General features: G+C 41.7%; 1 protein-coding gene across 1 annotated transcript in view; it reads left to right on the top strand.

Moving 5' to 3' along the window:
• The first annotated feature begins 12,217 nt into the window (after positions 1 to 12,217).
• Positions 12,218 to 21,084, top strand: part of LOC126336872 (enhancer of split mgamma protein-like) — a 125,702-nt gene continuing 116,835 nt past the window's right edge. The window contains exon 1 of the mRNA XM_050000980.1: positions 12,218 to 12,352. Within this exon, the coding sequence (XP_049856937.1) occupies positions 12,266 to 12,352 (87 nt within the window). The 5' untranslated portion in view covers positions 12,218 to 12,265. The remainder of the gene's footprint in view (positions 12,353 to 21,084) is intronic.

Here is a 21,084-nt window from a genome sequence, read left to right as displayed (position 1 = left end):
TTTGGCTAGAATTCATTATCTATGCCGTTAAAATCGAAGAAACCAGTGAGCAGAACCTTCACATTCGATCGCACTTGCCGAGCTTTTTTCGGTCTTGTCTGTACAGAATCCCTCCACTGGGACGATTGAGCCTTAGTTTCATATCCATACACCCATATCTCGTCACCTCTTCAGCAGTTGTGAATCATTTTGACTTCGTTTAGCGACTCCTAGAGCAACTTGCATTAGCCATAGTTTCTGCTCTAAATTCAACACCAATGGCACAAATTTTTCTGTCACGTGTTTCATACCTAAAACATCCGAAAATATTTTGTGGCATGAGCCAATTGATATGCCAACACCATCAGCAACTTCTCTGACTGTGATTCGTTCAAAGTCATTCCTTTCATTTTTTTCCATATGATGTATGGAAGTGAAACATGGACGATAAATAGTTTGGACAAGAAGAGAATAGAAGCTTTCGAAATGTGGTGCTACAGAAGAATGCTGAAGATTAGATGGGTAGATCACATAACAAATGAGGAGGTATTGAATAGAATTGGGGAGAAGCTTGCACAGGGTAGAGTAGCATGCAGAGCTGCATCAAACCAGTCTCAGGACTGAAGTCCAAAAAAAAAAAAAAACGGCACGTACGGTGCAGAGGAGCTGAGTTAATTCTATATTTAAATGTTCGAGACAACGAAGAGAGAGAAATATCCCGTGCGGTCCATTTTCCAGAGTCCAGAACGTTCGCCATCTTTAACTTCTTACGGCCATCTTAGAAACGCTAATACAGCTCGTAAACACCTGTTCTACTCGTAGCAGCCTCACCAAAAGCAATGCTTAACATTTCTAAAATTTTGTTATATTTTATTCCTTATTTACAGGAAAATTTTATGCAAATTCCCTCATCCATTCTGAAAGCAAATTAAAAATGGCCTCTCGTAAGCGAGCAAACGAAACTTTCTTGGCAACTGACGACAGACTAAACGTCCAATATGGCTACCTGTGAACAAATATATTTCAGACATGGTTACCAACGCAGCAACGGAAAAGAGCGCGAATCAGACAAATACAACCTGCGAAATTGAAAAAGTTCCGATGCTTTTTGGACACACTTCGGATATTAATTCCAAAATTTTGCAGATAACTTTCTGAAAAAGAAAAATAACGTGAAAGATAAGAACCTCGGAAATGGTGAGACATTCCAAAAACCTGGGAGCTCCGTTTAACACGAGATTTCAGTTGCTTTAACCCATGTGATTTGTTGTCCGTCTGGCTGCACAAAACTTTCAGCTACAAAAAGGCGGTAATTCACATTTTTTTCTTACCTGCTATCAATTGTGAGATTGACATAGTTTATGACACAGAAATTGTACTGGTAAATGTCGGATGTTGGGTGAGACACAAGGGTGAAAACGCTCCACAAAGAAAAAAGATATTCCATGAAGTGTAGGGTTTGCAGCCGGATGATGTCGATGTCTTGCCACGATATTTCGGATGACAATCATTCAGCCATGTTCAGGTGAATGTTTCACACATCCCTAAACATCGCTGAATGAATGTCAGCCGAAATATCGTGACGAGATGTCGACGTCAGCCAGATGCAACCCCGACGTGTCATAGAATACGAGCGCCGGCTAAACTTCAAGAATCATAACGGGAAAGAAAACCAGAATGACTTGCTTTCTCGAACATCGGCGGAAACGACTGAAAGACGCGGCATTGCCATCATTTACATGGTCGCATAGCCATAGTGTGCAAACTTGTGGTCACATTCTTAGTGCTAAGTGAAATACTACTAATGCTGAATGCACAGTTTGAATTTATATCATATTACGAAGATTATTGACACTGCGTTATACGTAGTTTTTAGATCAAATGACCGGCACAGTTATTCCTCAATCTTTCGATAAATGCTGTTTTATTTCTTTGAACTACATTTTCTTGCATCTTATGCTGAAGCTATGTTCTAAGCATTGAAGTAAACAAATTAAAAGGATCCTTTCCGCTCAAATAGAGCTATCCATACTCCTGATTCCTCATCATATATTAGAGCAAATGAAACTATACGCTTCCAGAGACCACGTCTCAGACATCTATGATGCGTAAATGCAGACTGAAGCAATGAATGAAAATTTATACTGAGGCTGGGATTCGAAACCAGGTCTCTTGCTCACTATACAGATGCACTAGGCCACCATGGCACAGGGGCATTTGTACAAAGCCACCGAGACAGGATGGCAGTGTTTAGCATAGCTGCCTAGTGAGCAGGGAACCTGAATTTGAATCGCGGCCTTGGTACAAGTTTTCATTCATCACTTCACTCTGCGTATATGCATGATATATGTTCGAGATTTGAGGAGATCTCTGGAACCATACAGTTTCATTTGCTAAAGCTTGTGTTTCCCCGCTTTGTTCGATGCCGAGATGCTATTCCAACATAGTAGGAGAACCTTTGCAATGTTGTTCGAGTTCAAAAAATGGTTTAAATGGCTCTGAGCACTATGGGACTTAACATCTGTGGTCATCAGTCCCCTAGAACTTCGAACAACTTAAACCTAAATAATCTAAGGACATCACACACATCCATGCCCGAGGTAGGATTCGAACCTGCGACTGTAGCGGTCACGCGGTTCCAGACTGAAGCGCCTAGAACCGCACGGCCACACCGGCCGGCTGTTTGAATTCAGGGGGAACACTAAATGTGCTCAGGTGTCAATAGGAATTTGGATAGATGCGGGAGGCATGCTGAGGTAGTCCGTGCAGTTGTGCAAAGCCATTGTGTCAGGGCGGCGCAGTGGTTGATACATGTGCCTAGATAGAACGCGTGCAAAAAATCTGTCATCGGTCCGTAATTTCTCTTGTGCCCAGTGGTAGAACTATACACGACGTTCAAAGTCGTCGCCATTCAATTCCTGGTGCATAGTAATATGATACGGGTGCAATCGATGTTGATGTAGCATTCTCATCACTGACGTTTTTGAGATTCCCGATTCTCGCGCAATTTGTCTGCTACTGATGTGCGGATTAGCCGCGACAGCAGCTAAAACACCTCCTTGGACATCATCATATGTTGCAGGTCGTGGTTAACGTTTCACATGTCGCTGAACACTTCCTGTTCCCTTAAATAACGTAACTATCTGGCGAACGGTCAGGACACTTGGATGATGTCGTCCAGGATACCGAGCAGCATACAAAGCACATGCCCGTTGGGCGTTTTGATCACAATAGCCATACATCAACAGGATATCGACATTTTCCGCAATTGATAAACGGTCCATTTTAACACGGGTAACGTATCACGAAGCAAATACAGTCCGCACTGGCGGAATGTTACGTGATACCACGTGCTTATACGTTTGTGACTTTTACAGAGCCATCTATCACAAAGCGAAAAAAGTGGTCCAACTAGAACTTTCATATTTCTTTACCTACTACATGAATATGTAATAAATATTGGGGGTTACTATTTAAAAAAACTGCATTTGATATCCGTTTGACCTATGGCAGCGTTATCTAGCGGGCCAAACATAGCGCCATCTGGTTTCCCCCTCCAAGTTAGACAAGTTTCGTTCTTTGTAGTTTTTTCGTTTGATGCTTATTTCGTGAGATATTTGGCCCGGTCACTATCAATGGACCACCATGTATATTTACCACAGACGTAGTAAGCAGAATTCTCTTTCTATCAGTGATTTCATAGGTGGGGTTGGAATTAGCGGAATACGAATGGATGCAAACAAATGAATCGTATTCAGAGATACAGACGGTTATCAACAGCAAAGTTCTTCCGTCTCAGAGTACACGTTGTATCAAGAGACAGATGTCACCATAATGATTGCTTAAAAAATGGAGTTTTAAGTAAGGAATCATTACATTTAACAACAGCACGAGGTCACTGAAAGACATGAGTACTTAAGAAAGCGTTATGAGCTCCGAGTCTGACAACACTCTACGGGAAGAAATTACACAGTGTTCACATACCAACATGTACTGCTATTACAGGAGGGTTTCAAAGGGAGAAAAATCTAAATACAATATATTTGCTAAAGACTCGATAATTTATTATATACAGTATACAGAGGAAGTAATATACACAGCAACCATTATTTCTGATGTCCAAAATACTTTTAGGATTTCATGATCGCTTGGTTATGGCTGCTGCTCGGTAGGTGGCATTCAGACAGTTTGTAAGAAAAGTTTATAAATTATGTACAACCACTTCGTCGTCAGCCAGTCCACCTATTAGTGAATACCATATCAAAATGCCTACAACAGTTTCTGAGATTAGCCTGCACATACAAACGGACGCTAGGAGGCGACTTCAGTTAGCATATGGAGAGAATGGATGAATAGACCACGGGTATGGAAAGATAACCCAGCACGTTTGATTGAGAAAAAGCGTTGGAATGCTGGTTGTTTGTGAGAGGTTCCACGTAAGAATGAATAACGTCTACGAGCAGGAATAGGAATTTGACAGCGTCCTATCACACACACTTTCGCATGTGTGGAGGCTGTCCGGAGAACGAAATGTGCAAGATGGCGTTCGTCTTCATCATTCGTGGCCGCCACCTAGCGAGATAGTATTGGGTGTCATTGGATAAACTAAACGATCAACTCTGACAATCTGGACAGCAAGTTTTTTTTGTTTCTGACGTTTTGAAGCCGGTACTCGCTACTTATCTTTGAGGTCTCCGTGCCTTTATCATACAACAAGATGACGCAAGACTGCTTATTGATAGTGATGTACTTCCTGCCTCGGGGGGTTTTCGACTGCGGTCTTGACTACCAATTCACCAGATTCTCATCCACTGGTAACATCTGATCATGGATTCATCAGTGAGTAGTGTGAGTTGAGGTGCCTGCATCCGAGTTCGATTCCATTTCCTGTGAGGTTAGAGCCGTCGCTACCGCTTATGTGGCAGCTCTGTGTATTAAATTTTGCACTCTGGATACTCTAAAATAACCTACGAATTTAAACACGTGTTCTTCGTACTATGCGTTACACACAGAATAATTAAAATGTATTATTTATATGCTATCCTTCCCTTGTGCTGCAGTTTCAATAACCGGCATTGTAGATACAAAGCAGCGTGGAGAGATGCATCATACTAAAGACCGGACACAAGTTAGGTTGAATAAAAGGTAAACAGATGGAATTAAGTTAAACTGTCTTGCTTTTACAGGCAGTTTTGTAATACTTTTATTAAATTTGACAGACACAGCTATTCAGATAAATCTTCTGGAGGAAATAGCAAATAGAATGGCTCAAATGGCTCTGAGCACTATGGGATTTAACATCTGAGGTCATCAGTCCCCTGTAAACTACTTAAACCTAACTAACCTAAGGACATCACACACATCCGTGCCCGAGGCAGGATTCGAACCTGCGACCGTAGCGGTCACGCGGTTCCAGACTGAAGCGCCTAGAAGCGCTCTGCCACTCCGGCCGGCAAGCAAATTAAACTCGTCCCTAAATTTCAAGTGAACAAACAAAACTCATTCAAATATAAAAGATCCACAAAAATTCATAGAAACACAACAGAATGGAGTAGCAACATTTGGAGTAGAGGGTAGAGTTGAGAAAATGGAGAGATCATGTGCTTTGGCAAATTATATTTATAGGAAGACACACGTATCTAGAAAAACAAAATTAAAACACCGTACCACTGTGGGACGACCAGAATCTTTATATGCATGTGAATGCCTCACAGTGAACTAAAAGCTGGACAAATGGAGGTACCTAAAAGACAGATAGAAAAACAATGGATGCAATGGCTGGAAAATGAGAAGTAATGAAGAGATCTGCAAAAATATAGAGAAAATATCAGAAATAATGGTTAAAAGGAGATTAATCTTTTTTGTACACCTCTACCGAATGTATGAGAACAGGCTCGCGAAACAAATATTCCGATATTTCCGTAAGAAGAAATCGACACCAGTATTGATTACAGAAATAAGAATAAAAATGTCGTGTGACGAGGGCCTCCCGTCGGGTAGACCGTTCGCCTGGTGCAAGTCTTTCGATTTGACGCCACTTAGGTGACTTGACTGGGAAAACACAACACCCAGTCCCTGAGCGGAGAAAATCTCCGACCCAGCCGGAAATCGAACCCGGGCCCTTTCGATTGACAGTCTGTCGCGCTGACCACTTTTTTTCAAATAATATTGTAAATTTAATAAAAGTTCGTCCGATTACACGATTTCTTCCCATTATATCAATTGTAATATAAATAGTAAAGAAAATGACTGTGTTGAAAAAAAATCTGACGAACGGGACTCGATTCAGCAACCCAACGATTACGGGTCCTGAACGCTAACCACTTTTATTTATTTATTTATTTAGTGTTTCTACCCGGAATCGAACCGGGGACCTGCGTGTTCTTTTTTTCCACTGTCAGCCTTACAACCTTTGCTGATACACATTTTCTTGTACTACCCCATAAATAGTGTCTAGAATGTCCAAATGTTGAGAAATAGTGGCTAATTAGAAAATTAATTAAGTAAGCAAATGAATAAAACTGCAAATGTCCAAATGAAAGACATGAAGACATCGCGGATAGTACAAATACAAAAGAAACATGCCCCTGTAGCAATGAAATGAATTTCGTGTCGGGGGCGACACCTGCTCACGACCCGAAGGTCGTTAGAGCAAGAGAGCCATCTATCGACTCGTTCTCCAGACGTTGGTGTAAGACTGGGTCGTCTTCTCGAAATTAACTAAGGGTCGGTAAGTGTGATCGATGTCTATCTCGGCTTCTTCGTCTATCTCATCTCTCACCCGTCACACCCCATCTCGACGGCGGGTCGGTAAATGTAAGTCGCAAGTAATTAGCGAAGTCTTGCCTATATTTCTTATGCTGTTGCAGCTTCCTGTGTCCATCCAGGAGAAAATGCCAAAAATCAATTTCGTCCTTTTCCGTACTCCACCACCATTCCCCGTACCCATATCACAGCATTGATTTTTTGGACCGGAAAATAAGATTCTTGGGGGAAAAAAGTGTGTCTGATGAAATTGTGTGAGAGGCGGAGCGTAACAGGAACGCCAATATCTGTTGTGCCAAGTGCCGCACTGGAGCCGTCCCACTACATGCTAAACGATGTTCATCAGTGTCCACTGTTGCGCAGCCTAAACATAGTGGAGTGTCTGCCAAATGAATCGCTTGCCGCCGTTGATTCGTTGCGAACTTCCTATTTACCACCACATACCATGTTCAGCGTACCGACGTTGGGAGGTAAACGTTCCGTATAACAAGTCATATCTGTCGCCAGTTCTTGTCTGGGTACTTCATTTCCAGGGTATTCCTGGGGCACCGGCGCAGTAAGAGTTGGTATACATCTCGCGTCGTCGGCAGTCGTGTTGTTGGGAAGGAATCTCTCACATAGCTAAGCTAAAAATAAATAAATAAATAAATAAAAACTTGAAATGTGACAGCTTCGGTGAAATATGGCCCATACTGACTGGGGGCAGCATGGAAGTGGGCGCTAGTACATCGGCCAACGCACCCGAGATATTGCGAAATTGACCGCGCCACTGTCGGAAAATCGTACTGACGAATAACGCCCGTGCCTTTGCATATACATACACTAGACCAAGTCCACCCTCTCCAGGTGGTAGCGTACTCACAAGGGAACCTCCCCATCGCACCCCCGTCAGATTTAGTTATAAGTTGTCACAGTTGATAGTGTCGCGTCCCAAGCGTGGGTTTTGCGAGGGATTGAGCGACACGGTTCGTAAACGGGAATTAGCCGGTTGACCTAATTGAGAGGGAGACTTTTGATCTGGCTAAGTTGTTAAATTCCCTGGTGCGAAGGTACAAGGCTAGGATGTTGGTAGAAGTAAACTCGTATGGACGTTATAAAAGTTCTAATTTATTCATAAAGAATACAGATCACCCTAACTGCGTAGTGATTGTACCTACAGAATAGCCAAGCCCATTACAGAGACGGTGACTGACTTCCACCGTTCTGGCTGCCTGATAGAACTTTCCAGCACTTTGCTGCCCACACTAGCACCTTACGTCAGAGTCCCGCGGTCGCTGCCTAAACGCTCATCGGCGACTATCTCCAACTGTCTGCCTGCAGCCCGCCCTCAGCCCAAGTCGGCTGCTACTCACGCTGACTACCGTCGCTGCCTAAACCCGAGAGAGAGAGATCCCCGGAGCGGCGTGCCTCCGAGTTTTGTTATCTCTTCCCCTTCGACCCCGCCAGCGCTTGGCATGACGTAGCGTCGAGTGCAACTTTTCCTTATTAGGGATTGTTTTAGTATTAACTTCAGTATTTTTCTTCAGAAGCTGGGTGGAGGGGTAGAGGGGCCTCTCCCTATATGGTCACGCACTGCGTCCTGAGCCCTTCATTGGCTCCTCATGACGTAGTGCGGTCCCCACCTAGGGCCCTCTTTCTTTCTCTCTCCGCTCCCAGACTTCTCCCTCAAGCCAAGAGTGTTGATACTGTAAGTTATTGCTTATTAAGGGACCTGCCCAGAGCGCCCTGTTTATCTTAATAGCTGAGTCTGCTTCCTTGCTTATCACGCGCAGCTGCCTGGCCGCTTGGACCGCCGCCTCGGCTATCTGGCTGCGTCGTTATCTTTTGTGACCCCTCTGACACGCCTGGCGTCCCCTGTTAACTCTATCTCCCCGTATGATTTCTGGTGTATCGTCTGAGAACAACTGCATTTAGACTTGGCTTTTCTGCGGTTACAACAATAGGCCTTGAAAAACTGAACACAGATCAATTGAGAAAATAGGAAGTAGTTGTGTGGAACTGTGAAAAAATAAGCAAAAGATACAAACTGAGTAGTCCATGGGTCAGGTAAGCAACATCAAGTGCGCTGTTAGCTTAGGAGCGCCGTGGTCCCGTGGTGCCCTCGGTGGCTCAGATGGCTAGAGCGTCTGCCATGTAAGCAGGACATCCCGGGTTCGAGTCCCGATAGGGGCGCAAAATTTATAGTCTGGGTTTAGCTGTCGCAGCGGTCGCACGCTCATCAAGTCTGCTCCGTGAACGTTTAGTGTTTACACCAGTGTTTTCGTGTTTCGTGATCGTTTATTGACGTTTTTGCACGTGAATTAAGCGTCATCAATTGAGCATTTGGTCTTCGTTCGTGTCGTCTTTGGGATTTCGGCGTTGTCCTAAATTCTTCGCTGCAGAAAACCATGGCAAACTCTGTGAGAAAAAACACCGTGATTTTCACCTTCGACAAGTACACCCGTCGAGAACAGCACTCTGCACTTGAAATACACGACTGGATTACCGAGGTAACTGGCCTTCATTCTGAATCTGTTGATACCATGCAGCTAGACTCTGATGAATACTGCATTTTTGTAAAGTTTAACGTTTCCGTGAGTGTAGACTGCTTTCTGGCAAAATTTGGTTATGAAACGGAATTTATACACCGTGATGGTACTAAAAGTACTGTCAAACTCCGGGATTCCGAGTTTATATTTAGTAATGTTAGGGTTTTGAATATTCCCATGGAAGTAGACAACTCGAAAATTAAAGATGTCCTTTCAAAGTTTGGAGTTGTCAGGCAAATAGTCAACGAAAGGTGGGCTTCGCATTTCAAGCTGCAGTGCTTTAACGGCATTCGCTCCGTGGAGTTGGAAGTGAAGGCAAACATTCCCCCCCACATCTTTGTTGACGGGCACAAGGCGCATGTTATGTACTCAGGGCAAACCCCTGCATGTCATTTATGTAACGAGTCTGGTCACCTCCGTCAGGACTGCCCTCGCCGTGTTTTTGTGCTAACAAATAACCTTACGCAACGCCGGAAATTAACACTCAACGATTTGTTGCCAGCCAATAATACAACAGAGCCAGCGGCTGTCGTTGACCCTGTTACTACCTCTGAAAATGTTGCACTTAATGTTAATGACTTTCCGCCTCTAAGACCTGCATTAACTGCTGAAATTCCGTCCCGTGACAGCGAGATGCCCACTAAAAAGCGTCCTCTAGAGGACACTGAAAAAATTTTGATGAGGACTCTTCCTGTGAAACACCCGTTGCCAAGAGGCCGAAGACCAGTCCTGAAGATCTGTTGGAAGTGGAAAAAGGAGATGGAATGCAGGTCGATGTGGCTCCCACTTCCGCACAAGGACTTATATCGCCAGGAACAGATAGTGACTTAGCTGGTAGTGACCTTTGACGGAAATGTGGCCCTGAGCCTGAGGTCACGGCTGAAATAACCGCATCAAGTGCACAGCCCGTACAGTGCGAACAGCACGAGGAAGTACCAAGTAAACAACCTGCTGACTCCGAAGCGCAACGCCGCGCCGAAGGAGGAAATAAACAAGCTTCACCGCCTCGCCAGCAAGAAAACACAACAGACACCACGCCGGAACCAAATACTGACGACTCGTAAGCCACGGCCGTTGCCCAGACAGCCACCGCCGGCGGCTACGACCGAAACCGGGTCTTGCTGTCACGCGTCCTCAAGCGAAAGCCACTCCAGAGAAGAAAGACATCACGGAGGAAAAAAAAATGATGAGTGGTAACGTCAGCAGCTGCGGAACGAGAGGTCCTTGGTTCATATCTCCCATCAAGTGAAAAATTTAATTTTTTATTTTCAGTTTATGTGACAAACTCTTATGTTTTCGTCACTTTTTTGGGAGTGGTTATCACATCCACAAGAAAACCGAAATCGGGCAAGTTAGAAGAATCCTTTTACCCATTCGCCAAGTCTACCAGTTAGGTGGGTCGCCAACATATTTCTGTCATGTGACGCACCAGTGTCGTATAGAATATATCAGATGTGTTTTCCTGTGGAGGAATTGGTTGACCTATGACCTTGCGATGAAATGTTTTCGGTTCCCATTGAAGAGGCACGTCCTTTCGTCTACTAATCGCACGGTTTTACGATGCGGTCGCAAAACACAGACACTAAACTTATTACAGTGAACAGAGACGTCAATGAACGGACGGACAGATCATAACTATGCATAAATAAAAAAAGTAAACTCTTCACTCGAGGGAAGAATTGAACCAAGTACCTCTCGTTCCGCAGCTGCTCACGTTACCACGCGACCACGGCGCTCCTGAGCTAAACCGCGTCCTCGATTTTGCCTATCTTGCCCATGGATTACTGAGTTTGTATATTTTGCTTATTTTTTCACAATTCCACACAACTTCTTCCTGTTTTCTCAATTGATCTGTGTTCAGTTTTTCAAGGCCTATCCACTGTGAAGTGCAAGAAAGATAAACAGAGGCGGAGTTCGCTAAAAATGAATGTTAAATTTGTGCAGATATTTGTTTCCTTTTCAGAACTTATTCAGGAAGACTGAAGGCTCTTCCTTCTGTGAGAAATTATTGATTTTTCCATCTTAAATATGCGACCATCATAGAAATAGCCCAGTTTCGTGATTCTTGGATACGGATTTATTTTGTGAGCCAGCCTCTCCCAATATTTCGACTTATATACAAATTTTAAAAAATAGTTGCAAACTAGAGACCTTTTTGCTATTTAGTCTTACAAAACATTAATGAACAAAATATCTGGTTATTAAATAAGGAGCATGGAACATGTATTGAGAACCACTTAGCTCCACTTAAATACGTATGTGGTATGAAAACAAAAATAAGTTCGTCTTCCAAAGCTGGACCTTCATTAATAATTTTCCTCCTACATAAAATACACAAACACTTAAAATAGGTACATAAAATAAGATTAAATAAAAGTTGTAAAAAACTACCAGCACATTACCACATATTTGAGGGGGGGTGCGATGGGGAGGTTCCCTTGTCAGCTACCGGGGGCGGACTTTACAGAACTAAAGAAGGATCTAGAAAGAAAAGATCGGAAATACCGGACAGAAATCATTTTTAGGATAAAATATTAAATTTAGAAGGCGTTCAACGCAGAAGAAATAAGAAATCTGGAACCGTGTGGAGAGAAGGAAGGTAAAGACAACACGGGGAGAAGAGGAAGGAGTGCTGTAGAAATGGGAGACTGCAAGGAAGGAAGAGGAATTGCGGTTGTTATGTGATCCTAAAAATTAAAAATAAAGAAAATCGGTTCCAACGTAATGAGCGAGAGCGGAGGAGCTGCGTGCGAACCGTTGCCTTCAACGCAAAGCGGGACCATTGAGGCAGTCCGCCGAGTGCAGTAATTGATTACCTGCGGTGGCGCAGGCGGGCTAATTGCAGGTGGGGAGCGCGGCGCCCCTCCCTGCCCACGCGACCACCCCCACCCCCCACCCCCCTCTCCCCCACCCCTTCCGGCAGCGGCGTGCGCGCGCAGCAGCCCCGTGCGCGAGCGGCGCCTCAGAAGGCCAGCGGCCGCGCAGGTAGCGTGATGCTGGCGCCGCGCCACCACCAGACGCACGTCGCCGCCGCCGCCGCTGCGGCCGCCGCCGTCTCCAGGACGACGCAGTACAAGAAGGTACCGCTCGCCCGCCCTCACCTTCCGAGCTGTCGACGCGTGCCTCACCTCTCATGCCACACACATCACTATCAACACTGCGTCACAGTCACACTTTGCTAGCCTAATGTTGCCACCTACTATTTTTTTCAGTTGACAATATTTATTCACCACGATCACGAATCCTTGCTCTTATGACATTCTCAGGTGATAGCTCCATAAGAAGTGCGTCAATGCATATCATTCATGCCCTTGTGTCAACCGTGTTTACATATTCCACGTCCATAACAAGACAGGAGCCTTCGTCATTTATATAAAAAAATGTACCACTTCTTGTAATAATTACTATGTAACATATAGTGGACGCACAGTGTAAATTATGTACTCGTGGATTCGACGCTAATTATTATATGAACTGCTTCGCAGTTTTATGTAAGGCACGAAGTCCTCTGCCATATTCTGCATCCATGTGAATGTAAACATCGTTGACATTAGGACAGTGTCGTCTCGAAAGGAACAATACGCTTCGATGCACTTGATAGTTAGCGGAAACACTATTAGTCGACCACAACACTGTCGCATCGGTAGGTTAAAGTCATTTTTTATCGTGATAATCCACGAGGACACGCTAAACCACTTGTTACTGTATGCACAACTGTCCTGAAATCACCCACAGTGCGATACGTTTTCCTTACTCACCACCGTAATTGTTTACTGTGACGTCATTACGTGTTTCCGATGACGACCACGCCAGGCCAAGTGCAGTAATATCGTGGTTGAGTAGTACGTTTTTGGTATACGTGATGAAGACTCCTGTCTTTTTTGTATATGGAATATTCAAACATGGGTGTTGATAAACATGATTGTTGATAAACCTGGTTGTTGACACCAGGACACAGAGTCCTCTGAAAAGAAACAATATACATTGACGCACTTTACAGCGAGCTGTCACTTGACAATGGCATAATAGTCCGAAACCAAGACCCTGAATACGTGTCATAACAGTTCATACGGAATATGTTGTTGTCCCATCCAGGACTATGATCACAAGTCAACAGAAAATACTTTTATTTATGGACGGCACTAGGCATGAAGTGTTTACCTCTCATCGCAACAAAAATTTTACAGTTTTAACTTGGTTAAAGAAAATTAATCACCGATGAGTGACTGCAGTTAAAAACGTTTAACTTGAAACTTTAGGAGATGAAATATTTTTTCATGTTAAACGTTACATGTGACAAAAAAACTTTATTTTTGATCTTGTCAAAGTTTATTTCAAAGAGACAAATTTAATTTTCTCCTAAAATTTTCACTTTTACGTACGTACTGAAGATTCAGAGTGTAGTACTGTACATTATCGTTTTTTTTTTTTTTTTTGTGGGAAGAGATTGTGCTTCTGCAATGTCTTTTTCAGCATAAAGTCTTCAAGAAATAGTTCATAGTTTTCTACATTTCGTCAATCAAATGCGCATATTAACAGCTCCAGTAACTTTCATGGCGCTGTGCCTTACTGATGTAGTACCGACAGGCAGTACAATGTCGGAACTATTTTAGTCGTCGTCGCCTACGTCGAGCTACAAAATGTATATGTCTATCACAATCGCCACTGTATACACATTATCATCATCATCATCATCATCGCCTACAACAAATTCATCCTCTGATATGTAGGACAAATCAATAACGTAGAAGTTTTCACGATTTCCTTAGCATAGAATGTCAATAAATAAATAAATAAATTTACAGTATATGTATTTAAAAACAAAGTACGTGAAACGGTTTTAATGTACCCGAAAACTGACTGAAGATATTTGACACTTGGAATACCGAAAGACAAGCTGTAAAATAGCAGTCAACCTCTCCTTTGTCCGGTCTAACGAAAAAAAGATAGCCAAACTTATGTTTACCTTGACTTTTACTGATATGGAATGAAACAACAAGTGTACTGTTACCAGTCACTGTTTGTTTATTTCTGCAAAGCGTTTCGAATGTTCAAATCTCCACAATCAGGTGAATTTTCTCGGATTAATGTAGCATGTTACTGATGTCTCACGACTTTAGGGTGACCTGTGGCACTGTCTCCAGTGGTTACAGGATCTACTCTCTGTCGTGATACACCGCATTTATACCATCACACTTTGCGTTTATTTAGTGTGATGATTTATACATTTACATATGTACCATCAACTTCATGTTTACGAAGTGTGATGGTATACGTATCGTATATCACGACAGAGAAAGGAGCGTGTGACAACTGAAGACAGTCCCACAGATTACCCTGAAGTTCCAACACAACACGTACACGCCATAATAACCCATAAAAATTCGCCTGACGATAGAGCTTTAAACTTTCGGAACAAGTTATCAAAATAAACAGTGACAAATAACTCTAAACTTGTTGTTACATTCGAAAGATAAACCAATAAATCTTGACGACGTCGGGAGTCATTACAACTGAGAACTAATAAATTTATTCGACCGAAAGGTGAAGTTGTTATTTCAGGTAGAAGAAAAACACGAAATTACGTGGTGATCTGACGGGACTGCAGTATTACTTTGCGTTAAGGGTTTTAGTGTTAAAGGTTTTCCACTGTATGTTACTGTTTCGTTTATAATTGACCAATTTCCGAGGGCTGTCACCGATTACTACAGCATACATAACAGCAATGTTTTCCGCTCGTCGTACATTATTTACATCAACTACTTATTTCGAAGATGATGCCACCACTGACATGTGGACCTTCTTGTATTTTATATGTGGAGCGACGATTGTAGCCAGGAGAATTGTTTTCGTCGACAACCATCTGACGAGGAAATGTACATGCTCGAAGTTTACGCCCACTACGACTTTCGGTGGCTAACATCAGCATGGGGATTGCGTTATTTTTGCATTCATGGATCACATACGAAATGTGTTATTGGCAGTACTGTCGCAATGCGTAGTGTCAAAAATGTTTTTGATTGCCTTCTCACAGTAAAATCAGTATCTGTTCAATTTCAACATTCAGATTTAGTCCACGAATGAAGTTCCATAAGTAAAAAGCGATGCCCACACGATGATGACAGCATGATCGTCGAAACATCTACTCAATGAAAGTGAAGCGTGATGCAGAACAACGTGAAACTTGGGAACCCATGATAGTAACAATCAACAAACATGATCTACAGAATCATAAAATTATTTCTGCAAAGTAGCATAACTTTCTCATCTTATGATGATCAAATCTGGTCACATATAATATGTGGTAATGTGCTGGTAGTTTTTTACAACTTTTATTTAATCTTATTTTATGTACCTATTTTAAGTGTTTGTGTATTTTATGTAGGAGGAAAATTATTAATGAAGGTCCAGCTTTGGAAGACGAACTTATTTTTGTTTTCATACCACATACGTATTTAAGTGGAGCTAAGTGGTTCTCAATACATGTTCCATGCTCCTTATTTAATAACCAGATATTTTGTTCATTAATGTTTTGTAAGACTAAATAGCAAAAAGGTCTCTAGTTTGCAACTATTTTTTAAAATTTGTATATAAGTCGAAATATTGGGAGAGGCTGGCTCACAAAATAAATCCGTATCCAAGAATCACGAAACTGGGCTATTTCTATGATGGTCGCATATTTAAGATGGAAAAATCAATAATTTCTCACAGAAGGAGGAGCCTTCAGTCTTCCTGAATAAGTTCTGAAAAGGAAACAAATATCTGCACAAATTTAACATTCACTTTTAGCGAACTCCGCCTCTGTTTATCTTTCTTGCACTTCACTTTATTTAATAACCAGGTCTCATCCGCACAGTGATCCATGGAGACTCAAACAAGTCCAGCAGAATACTTATTCTATGATAAAAAACGAGACTGTCGAAGGTGATTTTCCTTTCCTGCTACTTATATTTATATAAGTGCTCTGTGGAGCTTCTGAAGATACTTTCTTAATATTCCTCGCAACTAACAGTACTTATCACCTACTATAGTTTTCTTTGTAAAACGAATAAGAAATTCATATGAAAGGAACCTGTACATTTTATTAATACTTGTTGAACGAAAGTAAATAATTTAAAATTTCCTTTTTCTGACCAACGTACAAGTTTCTGTCACTTTTAATTGTAAATTAGGGAGAGCACTAAGTAATTTCAGAAGCGTTTTATGGAGGTGGTGTTGTATAGCTTTAATTAATGTTAAGAACTGCATTATACAATACACAGCTGTAACGGTATATTATACTACAGACCATCGATTTCGGTATAGGGAAAGAACATCACTACCACAGAACAACGAAAACACTCTTGTCACAGCGTGAGAGGTAAAAGTATACAGCTGTTACTTGAAGCCACAGTAAATATATCACAACTTATATCACTGTAACAAAATACTTACAAGAGCATTTCAGCTAAGCATCTACGTAATTATAGTACCAGTTTTCAGATTACACTGTTCCATCATTATTGTTAGTTATATATGTACAGCAGTGTGTCCATTTGCCCTCATAGTCGATAATTGCTATTGATTGTTATTAATAATCGACCTTTCAAGTCGGTTCATCGTTCCTTTGCATTAAATGTTTCTTTGACCTACTCTGGTCAGAGTTTACCACACAGTTAACGCTGTTAGTGCAAATGGACACAATGTTATACTTATACAGCTAATAGTGATGATGGAACTGTGTACATCTGATTATTAGTAATTTAATTACACAGATATATAGCTGAGAAGCTTTTTTAAGTACTTTGCTAGAGTGATATAAGTTTTGATGTAGTTATTGTTGTTTCAAGTAACAGCTGTATACTTCTATTCACACACTTTGTCATACGTGTTTCTGTTCTTCTTTTTTAGAGTGGACCCGACAACGGTCTTATCCAAAACCGAAATCGATAACCTGTAATAAAAGATACCGTTATAGCTGCATATTAGGTAATGCAATTCTTAATATTAATTTCCAAAACTCAGTAGGAGTGCAAATTGTGAACTTTGGATGTTCGTCATAGGTTTCATCTGCAAGGTGAGTGCAGGAGGGTTCAAAATTTTTCAATTGGCTCTGAACACTATGGGACTTACCATCTGAGGTCATCAGTCCCCTAGAACTTAGAATTACTTAAACATAACTAACCTAAGGACATCACACACATCAGTGCCTGAGGCAGGATTCGAACCCGCGACCGTAGTGGTCGCGCGGTTCCAGACTGAAGCGCCGAGAACCGCTTTTTTCCTACCACTTTCTTTTTACAACTTTTTTTAGCATTTATTTATTGGTATTCTATTTGGATACAAAATTAGGCAGTTCACAAACACTAAATGAAATGCATCCTCTGGGAAAAAAAATCCTTGTAAAACAACCGCTCGGGCACTGTGGCCGGTTGTAAGAGGGAGTATTGATCGAGAAATTCTATTGTCCCACTGTAGATGCTATTATATAGTTCTCATTACGAAAAGCAGACGTTGTTTCCGCATCATTCTAAAAAGTAATGTGACTAAAGTAAATAGTCCTCTAGGAGGCACTGCTGAACACAGTTGACTGGAAGGTGAGCCTAGAAAAGTTGGTCTAGGTGCCACGCGGTGGGTTCGTATTTCCGTCCATTCCTTTAACGACCGGCTTGCTTATTTCTGGCTCTTCAGCAGCCTTAAGTTAAAGTTATGGTGTCGACAGTTTCAGCAAACGTACATTCATTGTTATTTAACATCAAACACCATAGTATGGGTTAAATGCCGTACAGAAGAGATAATACTGCTTAACAGTATTTCCGTCAAGATTCCGTGTACTGAATTTAAGTCAGATATTTTAGTCACTTTTTGTTTTGCTACTCTTATGATCATTTACTTTTCTCTTTATACCAAATAATTACTTTTCTCTTTATACCAAATAAATTAACAAACGTTGGAGCTGATCCTCCTTGGTACACAAAACGAGTTAGAACACTGTTGCAGAAACAACGAAACAAACAGGCCAAATTTAAACAGACGCAAAATCCCCAAGATTGGCTATCTTTTACACAAGCTCGAAATTTAGCGTCGACTTCATTGCGAGATGCTTATAACAGTTTCCACAATGAAACTTTTTCTCGAAACCTAGCAGAAAATCCAAAGAGATTCTTGTCGTATGTGGAGTACGTTAGCGGCAAGAAACAATGCCTTCTTTGCGCGATGGCAATGGAGGTACTGTCGAAGACAATGCTGTCAAAGCAGAGTTACTAAACACAGCCTTCCGAAATGCATTCACAAAAGAAGACGAAGTAAATATTCCAGAATTCGAATCGAGAACAGCTGCCAACATGAGTAACGTAGAAGTAAATATACTAGGAATAATAAATCAACTTAAATCAATGAAAGCAAGTCTTCTGGTCCAGACTGTATGCCAGTTAGGTTCCTTATGCTGATGCATTAGCTCCATACTTCACAATCATATACAACCGTTCGCTCGACGAAAGATGCGTACCCAAATACTGGAAAGTTGCACAGATCACACCAATATTCAAGAAAGGTAGTAGGAGTAATCTACTAAATTACAGGCCCATATCGTTACCATCGATAAGCAGCAGGATTTTGGAACATATATTGTGTTCAAACATAATGAATTACTTCGAAGAAAACTGTCTATTGACACACAGTCAACATGGGTTTAGAAAACATGGTTCCTGTGAGACACAACTAGCTCTTTATTCAGATTCAGTGTTGAGTGCTGTTGACAAGGGATTACAGATCGATTCCGTATTTCTTGATTTCCGGAAGGCTTATGACACCGTACCACGCAAGCGGCTTGTACTGAAATTGCGTGATTATGGAATATCGTCTCAGTTATGTGACCTCTATTTGTGATTTCATGTCAGGGAGGTCACAGTTCGTAGTAACTGACGGAAAGTCATCGAGTAAAACAGAAGTGATTTGTGGCGTTCCCCAAGGTAGTGTTATAGGCCCTTTGCTGTTCCTTATCTATGTAAAAGATTAGGGAGACAATCTGAGCAGCCCTCTTAGGTTGTTTGCAGATGACGCTGTCGTTTATCGACTAATAAACTCATCAGAAGATGAAAACAAATTGCAAAACGATTTTAAAAAAATATCTGAAAGGAGCGAAAAGTGGCAGTTGACCCTAAATAACGAAAAGTGAGAAGTCATCCAAATGAGTGCTAAAAGGAATTCGTTTAACTTCGGTTACACGATAAATCAGTCTAAACTAAAAGCCGTAAATTCAACAAAATACCTAGGTATTACAATAACGAACAACTTAAATTGGAAAGAACACACAGAAAATGTGGGGAAGTCTAATCAAAGACCGCGTTTATTCGCAAGACACTTAGAAAATGTAACAGATCTACTAAGGAGACTGCTTACACTACTCTTGTCCGTCCTGTTTTAGAATACTGCTGCGCGGTGTGGGATCCTTGCCAGGTAGGACTGACGGAGTCCATCGAAAAAGTTCAAACAAGGGCACCAAGTTTTGTATTATCGCGAAATATGGGACAGAGTGTCACGGAAATGATACAGGATTTGGTCTGGACATCATTAACAGAAAGGCGTTTTTCGTTGCGACGGAAACTTCTCACGAAATTTCAATCACCAACTTTCTCCTCGGAATGCGAAAATATTTTGTTGACACTGACTTACGTGGGAAAAACGATCACCTTGATAAAATAAGGGAAATCAGAGCTTGTACGGAAAGATATAAGTGTTCGTTCTTTCCGAGCGCTATATGAGATTGGGATAATAGAGAATTGTGAAGGTGGTTCGATGAACCCTCTGACAGACACTTAAATGTGATTTGCAGAGTATCCATATAGATGTAGATGTCCTTACACACCTTAAGGGTCTGACAAAATTCTCTGTCTGAGATTACATGACACAACTTTCATCACTGTTGTAGCTGAAAAATGAGTGTGAATTTTACGTCACGGGATGAAACAATGAATGCCTACTTTTTCAAAATGTTCTTATGAAATTTTGGATTTCTCGTTTTACTGTTATAGACCCATGTAAACGTATTTGAGCATTGAAAGTGCCCATTAAACAGCAGAACGTATACAATCGTTTGTTGCCTTGTTTTCCCTTAAGAGTCAGCATTGCTAGTTTCAAGTTTCACGTTAAGGTTCAGATTTCTTACGTACCAATCAACGAGTCGCTGGACATTACCCTTGCTCCACATATACGTCTCACTAAGTGCCCGAAGATCCGAAAGACGAAAACGTTTTTGTGCTCGTTGTCGTAACAAGGAAAAGGACCTATCATGATTTCGTTAATCACTGAACCTCGGCGATGTTCAGATGTTCTAGACTGTCGCTTGCTTAACTCTTGTTTCTGCGATTTTGCAAGAACGAGTAGGTGGCACTGTTGAAGATTCAGTCCCATCCACAACCTCCTCTCTGGATCCACTGCCAATAATTATTGTGGAATATTAGTTTCAATCATGCACAGTTTCAAAACGCCACGAACATAACTAACGGTCGGCCAAAGATCGAGTAGAAACATCCCCCCCCCCAAAAAAAAAACAAAAAAAAAAAACAAAGGCACTTCATATGTTTTGTTTTTAACGTTTTATTATCAGTTTATTGGTTTGATGCGCCCTCTACAGTGTCATGGTAGCACTTCTCCGTTGTTTGTTGGATGTATTACAGTCTCTGCCTCCCCTGCTGTTTTTATCCTCTACGGCTCCCTCTAGTACCAAGGAAGTTATTCCATGACAGCTTAACAGATGTCCTGTCATACTATTACTTCCTCTTACCAATGCTTTCCACGTGTTCCTCCCCTCGCCTATTTTGCGCAGAAACGT

This window comes from Schistocerca gregaria, chromosome 2 (assembly GCF_023897955.1).
Source record: "Schistocerca gregaria isolate iqSchGreg1 chromosome 2, iqSchGreg1.2, whole genome shotgun sequence".
Classification (NCBI taxonomy): domain Eukaryota; kingdom Metazoa; phylum Arthropoda; class Insecta; order Orthoptera; family Acrididae; genus Schistocerca; species Schistocerca gregaria.
Note: the sequence above shows the minus strand (reverse complement) of the source record. Positions and strands in the feature narration are given on the sequence as shown.